Source organism: Alligator sinensis, unplaced genomic scaffold, assembly GCF_000455745.1.
Source record: "Alligator sinensis unplaced genomic scaffold, ASM45574v1 scaffold534_1, whole genome shotgun sequence".
NCBI lineage: Eukaryota > Metazoa > Chordata > Crocodylia > Alligatoridae > Alligator > Alligator sinensis.
Genome location: NW_005842050.1, coordinates 270,169 through 280,225, shown reverse-complemented (window position 1 = coordinate 280,225; position 10,057 = coordinate 270,169). Strand labels below are relative to the sequence as shown.

The 10,057-nt window shown below is 45.4% G+C and overlaps 1 protein-coding gene across 2 annotated transcripts in view; it reads left to right on the top strand.

Moving 5' to 3' along the window:
- The window catches only part of EFCAB2 (EF-hand calcium binding domain 2), a 30,412-nt gene that overhangs the window by 5,250 nt on the left and 15,105 nt on the right, over positions 1 to 10,057 (top strand). For both annotated transcript variants that reach the window (XM_025203248.1, XM_025203247.1), the window contains one exon: positions 5,103 to 5,175. In XM_025203248.1, coding sequence (XP_025059033.1) covers positions 5,164 to 5,175 — 12 coding nt within the window. In that variant the 5' untranslated portion in view covers positions 5,103 to 5,163. The remainder of the gene's footprint in view (positions 1 to 5,102; positions 5,176 to 10,057) is intronic.

Genomic DNA, 10,057 nt, shown 5'->3' with positions numbered 1-10,057 from the left:
CCCCTGCCACATCACCACAGACTCTCTCCCCCACTCCCAACTCCAGCATGTGTCATGAGAGCCAGGCTAAGCAACACACAAGCACCCACTATTATCACAAGCTTGTCACAGTGTGTCCCAGCCAGCCTGCACCCTGCCATGGCATCCCACTGCCTGTGCCCAAGCAAGGACCAGGAGCTGTGGCAAGTCCTGCTGGTCACCCTGTGTGATTCTCACTGGAGGCTGCGGGATATCATGTGCTCCCAGCTGAACCTGATGCAGCAGTGGATCACCATGGCATGCGCCCTCATGCCCATGCGCCACCAGCCAGCCATCCTGTGTCTTGCCATCTGCTGCACCCCATGCCTGCCAAGTATCCTGGACTGTGCCACAGACTTCCATATGACCGATGAGGATGAGACCATCTACGACACCAGGGTAATCTGGCACTATCTCCAGATCATTAAGCACCAGTTCCGGGCCCGTGCCACTAGCATGGACTGGTGGGAGTGGATCATCCTTGGCACCTGGGATGATGAACTTTGGCTCCAGACCTTCTACATGCGCTAGGCCACCTTCATGGACATTGTTGCCCAGATGGCCCCCTACATTGTGCACTAGGATGTCCGCATGTGGCCACGCCTCACTCTGGAGAAGCAGGTGGCCATCACTGTCATGCAGCTGCCACCCCCGACAGTCTCTGCTTCATTGCCAACCAGTTCAGTGTGGGCAGGTCCACAGCCAGAGAGGCTGTCCAGGAGGTGTGCCTGATTATCCAAGATACCTTGGAAAACTGCCTCATTCACCTTATGAACCTGCAGGAGGTGGTCCCTGGCTTCCACAACATGGGCCTCCCCAACTGCATGGGAGTTGTGGACAACATGCCTATCCCCATCATCTGCTCGCCCCAGGGTGCCCAGGCATTCATCAACTGCAAGTGCTACTTCTCCATCATCCTGCAGGGCATCACTGACCATTGGGGATGTTTCACCCATATCTTTGCCAGCTGAGTGGACAGTGCCCATGATGCCTGTGTCTGCTGTAACTCCCAACTCCCCGACCTGATGGAGAGCAAGCACTATGTTCCCAGGCTCTCTGATTTTGTCATCGGCGATGAAATCCTCCCCCCCCTCCCCCTTTCAGGTCAATGACCTGGCTTACCCCTCCTGTTCTATGGGAGCAGCTGGACCACTGAAAGGAGCACTTCAAGTACTGCCTGAGCAGGTGCATGATGATGGAGTGTGCCTTCAGCCGCCTCAAGGCACCCTGGCCGGCTCTCAATGCACACCTCGAGGTGGATGAGGAAAACCTGACGTGACTCATTGGTGCTGTGTGTGTCCTCCACAACATCCATGAGATCTGAGGGGAGGTATTCCATGAAGCCTGGGCCAAGGAGGCACAGCGCACTGACTGGGCCTGTCAGCATAAGCAAACGTGGTGCAGGGATGGGGGAGAGGCCAAGCCCTCCACCAATGCTGGGGGCCCTGGCATTATGAAGTAGCAGGCTGCTGTATCCATGAAGCCCTGGTTGACTACCTCTTCACCTTCATGGATCTTACTGCTCCCTGGAGGAGTAAGGCTTCAAGTGCCAGTGCCCTGGCTCTGGGTCATAGGTCTCCAGCTCTGGGGACACAAAACAGGGTTTGAGGGAATGTGGCATGAGGAAGATACATGCCTCAGTTTATAATGTTGAAGTTGCCAAACTTTTTTTTAAATAGAAAAACCTGCTGAACATTGCCTGTGGCAGAACATGTTCCCTCATCCCAGTTGACACACACCAGCAAACCTGTGGGGGTGGGGGATTAGAGAAAGGGGTGCAAGACCCCAGAGGGTCTTAGGACAGGGAAGGTGGAGGCAGTTGGGGTCAGGGGGATTGCCACAGGCTCTGAACTGGGGAAAAACCAACCGCTGGCGGGGAGGCATGAAGTACAGGGGCTTCTCACCTGGCACATTACTCCCTGACCTAGGGAGTAAAGACCAGGGACTTCTCTGTGTAGGAGCAGGACAGGTGGGTGATCCCAGATCCACTGTCTGTCTGAAGGAGCTGCGGGGTGGGAAGCAGCTGATGGGCTAGCAGGGGCAGGGACAGCAGCCAGAAATGTTTGTTGTGTTACAGCTACAGAGTGCTTTTGGGGGCCTCATCACGTGAAAAATGTAACTTCTGTACACACCCTTAGTGATAGTGGGCGCTCTAGCAACAATAATTCTGAGTACCTGCATGGCCTTGCACAATAGGATTTCCACCTATCAACAGCCTCATCCTACTGTGGAACCTCAGTTTAGTCCTTTGGCTATCATTGTTCTTGTTTGTGCTGATGGTGATGTGTCAGTGGACAGCTGTTACTTATAAATGGAAATGTCATCACGGGCTACCATTGTCTCAACGAAGAGAGTAGGATTCTTTGTTGTCTTTTGCCTAGACAGAGTCTAAGAACAAACCCCAAACTTCTACCAGAGGTGCTCACTGAATGCTGCCTGAATCAGCAAATTTACTTTCCCATATTCTTCTCTAAACAGTGTACATTTAGGAGAAAATCATTTCTCCGTGCCTCAACATCATGTGTGCCCCAGCACCCTATCTACAAAGAAAGAAGCTGCTCAGGTCCTCACATAGGTTTTTTGCTATCATTGCTAAAGGAAGAGAGGCAAATCATTTTCAAAGACTGCTAAAATGGATTTATGACTATATGAAGGCATGCTAGAAGGCATCTATCTATCATTGTTACGAGTTTATTCTACCAGAGTTCAGCCAGTGTCTACAACTTCACTGACACACATATATATCAGAATTCTGCAAAACTGTCATCTGAACGCTATTCATACATTCAGTCTCTGAAGCTTTTAGAGCTGATGCTAAATTTGATGAGGCAATGTTCTAGTTTTTGTTTTGTGAGTCTCTGAGTTCCCATCTTTGAACTGGAGTGGTCCACTCCTTTAGAACCACAAATATGCACATGTGCAATCATTTGGAAGAAAATGAAAAATTGCCTGCCTGTGCAGATTTTTCTACCTGGGTTTTTTTCAAGATGTGAGGCCTATAAATGCATTCTGTGACCTGTCTCTCTGCTGTCCTGGAGTCATTTTCATCTTGGATGATGCAGTTTAGGTGCAGGTGACACATACCATCCTTTGTGCCCCTGGTGTGCAGAAGTGACAGGCACTGTCAGGGCAGATGTGTGCCATATGGATGCTGCTGGCAAAAATCCTGAGTGCTGCGTGCATGGGGTATGTGTCTACCATCCATTAGCAGAAGGTGTATGCAGACAATACGTCTTTTTAAATTTTTTGCTGGATGTGGAGATTAGCAGGGTACGGCTCTACATACTCATATATATGTGTTACTCATACTTCTGTCTACGTATGTGCTTTTATATTTTAAATTACAAGGGAAAAATCAGATTACGCCTTAATGTCTTTCATTGCTTCACATGGAAAAAAAGCTTTTAAATGAGCCCCATTTTCTTTTTATATCTATTCTTTGTTTATTTCAATTGTCATTTGCTTCTGTAATCTCTGCTAAATAGCTATGAAATTTGCTTTAATCTTGATTTTATTGCATAATGGATATGTATCTTAGGGAAAATATTGAAACAACTAAATTAGGTGAATAAACTTTTCTTTCACAACCTCTTTATTGAGACCATAAGATGTGAGAAGTGAAGTTAGAAAGTCCATTAAACCCAATAAATGTACCACCTTGAATCAAAATTATTATCATACAAAAACATCCTGAGGATTTGGTGTCTTATCCTTTCTTGGTTTCACATGTATTATTTCTTTTATGTCAAGGTTTTCTCACATTATAATAATATATTATTTTACTGTGTCAGAAGGTGGCAGTACAACACAAGTCTTAACCCAAATTGTAAAAGTATTATTAATATTATCTTTCAGAACATTGGATATATTTGAAGAGGGAAGATGAACTTACTTTGACAGGGCCAACAACAGTATTGTCTGACTCTTAAACATGAAGTTGCAAAGTTTACAAGAAAGTATCAATAAGATGATATTGTTCCCTTCTCAGAATAAATTACACAGAGGTTTTTTCTTGTGGTTTTTTGCAAAGCTTGTCCTACAAAAAGCACATTTTATTTGATTAATACGAGACACCTCTAATTCTTCCTTTCAGTCTGGTGGCTATGGCACACTTTTTGGTGGTCAGAGCTGTCAGTTTGAACCCCTTCAGACTGAGATAGGCAAGGCTGGAACCAGAGTGGGTTCAGTGGTCACATCTGCCCATTTGGACCACACTGTAAGAGCAGCAGCCAGAGACTTTAAGTCCCGGCAAAAGGTAAGAATTTCCCTGCTCTCACCACTCTCTGCTATAAATAGAGAGGGGGAAGAGAGGAATGGGAGAGGAGAGCACATACTGCTGAGCACAGAGGGGAAAGTAGAAGTTGCTGAGATTTGGGGAGGATTCTTACTGGATTTGGGAACTTTAAAAATGTCCCTGGCTGCTGCTCCCGCAGCATGGTCCACCATTGGGAGCATTGGGAGTGGGGGTGAAGCCACCACTGCAGTGCTGGTTGCTGCTTCCATAAAATCCTGGAACCACCCATGGAGGTAGGTATATAACCCAGATTTTCCAGTGCCTGAGTGAGGGCTTTAGTACAGACTGTAAAGTTAGTCGCCCTCTCCACCCCAGCCATTATTTTTCAATTGAAGTGACTATGGCTGCTGTAAAAGTGTTATGCTGAACTCAGTAGTGTTGGGGAACACTCAGAACAGTTTTACAAGATGGGGCCCTGCAATGGACTTACGCACAGGGATGTCTTGTTCATAACTCTAAAACAGTCGGTGGGTACAGCATGCTAAGATACTCAACTTGCCCCAAATGGCAGTGCTTCTGGACACCCTAAGTAACTTTTCTGGCAAAAGCTTCTCTTGGCATTTAAGTGTTTAGGTGGAGATTTTGTAGGTCTTGTTGTTAGGTGCCTAAATTCTGTGCAGGTTGCACTTTAAGCACCTAAGTGCTTTTGCATCTGGCCCTTAGTTTTTTACGCCTAATTCTAAAGACCCATGCACCCACACATGCATGCATACTTACTCTGGATTGATGGCTGGATCTTTCACATGTGCTGCAGTTCTATAGATATGCTTACAGATACTCTTTTTTACAGAGAAGTTGGTACAATCATAAGGTCATTAGGTTGCTGCCCAAGTGAGGCGGAACTACATGATATGCTTGCAGAGGTAAGTGGTTTATGTCTTTTGTAACTTTTTCCTTGCTTTTATAACTCATAAAAGTTTTTTTTTCTCTTCATTGCTATGCAGGAGACCTAAGTTTTTTTCCTAGAGCTTGAAAATTTCATGGAGGCAGTTCGTTCAGGAACACAGTCCCTTAGATTGCCCTGAAGCAACCCTTCTGGCTGATATGGAAACAATACTGAATAGACTAGAAAGAGGAGTCTTTTTTCTTTCTTCTACTGAAGAAGGTCGCTGTGACTCAGTGCCAAGAAAGTATGGACGCATTATGTCAAGAACCAAGGAAAAAATTCCTTTGCTGATAATAAATATTGAGTTACATACTCCTTGGGATACACAAACTCCAACTATATTATTTCTTGACATGCTCAGGCCCAACGGAATGACCAATAAACTCCTGAAATGTTATTAAAGTTCTAACTTTAATCTCAGAGGGTGCCTGTAGAGATGCGGGGACACTGCTCCAATGCACTGTAATTACAGTGCATAAGAGCAGACTTGATTAATCGAGTCTGCTGGTTCATGCTACTTAGCGTGCTCTAGCAGCCTCTGCATCTTGTGTATTCAGCGTCCCTATGCTTCAAAATGGCAGTAGGGTGCTTTAACTAAAGCTCATCGAACGAGCTCTACTTAGTGCCCCCACTGCCATTTTGAAGTGTGGGACACTGAATATGTAAGATGTTGAAGGTGCTTTAATAGAGCAGCTCTGGGAGCTGCTATAATTAAAGCATCCCTCCCCTGACCCCTGGAGCACATGTGAAGATGCCCTGAAAGCTTCTGAGGAAAAACTTGCCATGTATTCTTTGTTAATCCCTGTTATTCCTACAAATTGTAGCATGTTATTTAGCCAGTATTAATGGGCCCTTTGATTCAGGAACACAAGTGAGGGGCAAATTAACAAGATGGCTGCACTGGTAAAAATTTTTGTGTGTTTGTAGTAACTTCAGTGCTACTTATTTTAATTGACTTAAATTTTTTTTTCCTTTTCCGTGATGCTTGGTCCCATTTAATAGTTCAGGACGAAAGTCTATTGTATTACAAAACTGATCTGTTGTGGTGGGGTTCGCATTTTTTTTATGTCGCTGCTGAAAACACATCAACACTTTGCCCTTTTTTACCAAAATGATATGACTTGCCTTTGTTATTTCTTCTAAATATTTCCTGGTTTTCCTGATTCTTCTTCTGAGTCTTTATTCTTTCTTCAACGGATTTTTTGTTCCAAGAGTTGTAATGGAGTCCGTAAGTCCTTATTCGTAAATTAAAAATTAAGTAACATTTTTAAAAAGAGTAACGCTGGGCTCATTGCTACAGCGACCTAGCATCAGCGGGTACAAACCCTAATGCCAACGCTACATTGTCATAGCTTGTCGCTATGGTGAAGTAGTATCTAAAAACCGTGAACCACAGGGACTGTGCAGTACTGGCGGGTACTGTGCAGTCATTTAGTACTTGCTAAAGCTAACACAAGTACTAAATAACTGCACAGTACCAAATGTGCAGTCAGGGGCATGTGTAGATGTGCCCGCTAAGTAGAAACATTGTCCAAAACCAAGTTGAGAATAAGCATTTTATTGCATAAATTTGAGTTCAGATTTAGAGGGTAATTATATCCTGCAGCATAACTATTTACAAAAGAATATGTTTTAACCCATCAGTTGTCTAACAAACAGATAGAACAGTTAATGTTTTTACTGTTGCAGACAAACTGCTGTCAGGGATGGAAGTTACACCTCTGTTTATAGTGGGTGCTGAATGCTTCATGTTATGAAGTGGAGCTTCTGCAGACCACGAGACATAGGTGCCAGGAGGTTCCAGAAACTCCCAAAGCAATGAATGTGAATGTGCAAAGCTTCTTCTTTAGGGCCCACTGTTATAGATAAGAAATTATTTCAAACTTATTCGTTTCATAGATTCATAGATTCATAGATGTTAGGGTCGGAAGGGACCTCAATAGATCATCGAGTCCGACGCCCTGCATAGGCAGGAAAGAGTGCTGGATTCAGATGACTCCAGCCAGATGCCTTCTCTTGAAGACCCCCAGGGTAGGGGAGAGCACCACCTCCCTTGGGAGCCCGTTCCAGACCTTGGCCACTCGAACTTGATGAACTTATAGGCAGCCACAAGGTCACCTCTTAACCTTCTCTTGCGGAGGCTGAAGAGGTCCAGGTGCCCTAGTCTCTCCTCATAGGGCTTGGCCTGCAAGCCCTTAACCATACGAGTGGCCCTTCTCTGGACCCTCTCCAGGTTATCCACATCCCTCTTGAAGTGTGGCGCCCAAAATTGCATGCAGTATTCCAACTGCGGTCTGACCAGCGCCCAACAGAGGGGAAGTATCACCTCCTTGGATCTGTTCGTCATGCATCTGCTGATGCACGATAAAGTGCCATTAGCTTTTCTGATGGCTTCGTCACACTGCCGACTCATGTTCATCTTGGAGTCCACTAGGACTCCAAGATCCCTTTCCGCTTCCGTTCCACCAAGCAGGTCATTTCCTAGGCAGTAGGTATGCTGGACATTTTTCCTCCCTAGGTGCAGCACTTTGCATTTCTCCTTGTTGAATTGCATTCTGTTGTTTTGTGCCCATATGTCCAACCTGTCCAGGTCTGCTTGTAGTTGTTTCATCCTATAAGTCTGTGTTCAGACTTCAGTGATAGTGATATGCTGCAATTTTTTTACTCCCTGTTAGGGCAGGGTGAAGAACTTTCATTGGTAATATCAGTCCAGTGGCGTTTTTATTATTTTTTTATTTGAATACTTACTTTTATATTATAATTGCCGCTTCTCAGTTCCTGCTTTTTATCTAGCTTCCTAACAGATGGCTAGGAAGGGCTAGGATGCCATTCTACAGGGGGCAGGGCCATTGTAGAGAAACTTGAAGGGGCAGGGCCATTGTACAGACATTTCCCACCTCATCTTTTTGCAGGTGGTACGAAGATGAAACACTATGTTGGGTGAAGGACAGGTACCTTGATTGGGAGGAACAAGGGAGGAGGAGAAGGATGAAATGGACATCTTAAATATCTGCAAAACTTTGAATGATTAAATAGCTGACAGCAAATGCACCGATCTTGCCCATCAGCACCATCTATCCAAATCTAGAAAGGACTTTTCCCCCAGTCTTTCTGCATTTATCTGCATAGAAAAGCCCAGGACTGCTAGTCCTTAGGCACTGGTGATTGCATGGGTGTTTCACTCTGAGATCAGTGAGAATTGAGGCTGCTCACCTACTTGCAGTATTGTCTCCAAGATCAGTTATGAAATATTTCTTATACAAGGAAGTGCTTTATCAGGGTATGAGGCAAACAATGAGCAACACATCTGGCAGCAATGCTCAACACTTTATGTTGTATGCCACATCACATGTTTCTGTTCTGGAGAGGATATCTGCCATTAATGTTTTTTCCATCCAGTCTGAGAATTAGGAGCACATTCTGCCTTGTGTTGAGCAGCTGTAACACCCACTGATTTAAACGGAAAGTGAAGGTGCTAAACACTGCACATAATCAAGCTAATGATTTTGGCTTTCACGTGTAATGTATTATATCATCTTTCTGTGACCTTTGGGGCTTGCTTACTGTTTGCTCTGATTAATATAGGCTATCTCTTCACATTTCCTATAAATAGTTACCATATTTCTTCCTCTGTCTCTCTGGTTTCCTGACCAACAGCTAGTTGAAGCATAAGGACTTCATAAAATATTCTGCCCTAGACGTTGCCTCAATATGTGTGAAGCCTAAAACAGTTTGATTTATTGAATACTTGTCAGGTCATGGGAAGGATTTTAATTTTTGCCATATATTTTATTGCACCTTTGCAGTAAATTCAGCATTAAAATATACAATCCTGAAATGGGAGAAGATACTGTTTTATTTAGAGTGTGGCATAGAACACCTTCATTTTCTAGCTAAAGATTCTCTCTTACCAGGCTTGACAAAAGGAAAGCAAAGTTTTAAATTCAAGCCACCTTCTGCACTGAAGGGGTTGGATGAAGAAGCTGGTGTCTGCTTCCAGGTACTTTCTAATGCAGCCAGAATGCTTTAAAGCAAGGAAGTGCATCCTCTGGCCCGCTGGCCAAATTAAGCCCATGGAGCCATCGCATCAGGCCCCCAGGCTCCTCACAGGTCAGGAAATTTGATGGTAGGGAAGCAGTGGCTATTAATATGGACACTCTCCCCCCTACCAGATTCCAAAACCCGAAGCACCCAGTCAGAGCCAGGCTACATCCCCTTCCCTCCCTCAAGGCCAGGTTGGGGCCAGACCATGCCCCTTCCCCATGACGCTGAGCCATGTCCCCTTCCCCACCCCATGGCTGGGTTGGGGCCAGGCCATCCCCCTTCCATCTTCCCCCCAGCTCTGTTGGGCCAGGCCACACCCCCTTCCTCCTGCAGGGTTGGATGATGTTCCTTTCCCCCCATGCGGTGAAGGCCCTTTGCCCCCGTGGAGCTGGGTTCAGGCCAGGATGCCCTCTGTCCCACTCTGTGTGGCCAGATGGTGGCTGCTGCACTGGTCTTGGGCACTGAATCAGAACCACCGTCTGGCCTGCAGTTGGACCAGGTGCTGCCCATCCAGTCTGCCAGAGAAGAAGGTTGAGCATCAGCGCTTTAAGAATATATGGAAAGTGCGTACATATGGATGCAATTGGTGCTGCATACATTCTCTCCTGCTCTGGGTCTAGCCACAGTCTTCATTGTAAGGAAGAAAAGCAGGATGCCTCCGAGTCCTTACTGTCACATTTGAGTAATGTATATCCAATACGTGTAACAGGGGGTGCTGACAGACATGCAGATCCCTGCTCTAACTCATGGGGCTTCACAGAAAGTGCCATGAATTAAGAGTGATCCATCACTCCCCCACCCACAACAGTTTGCTG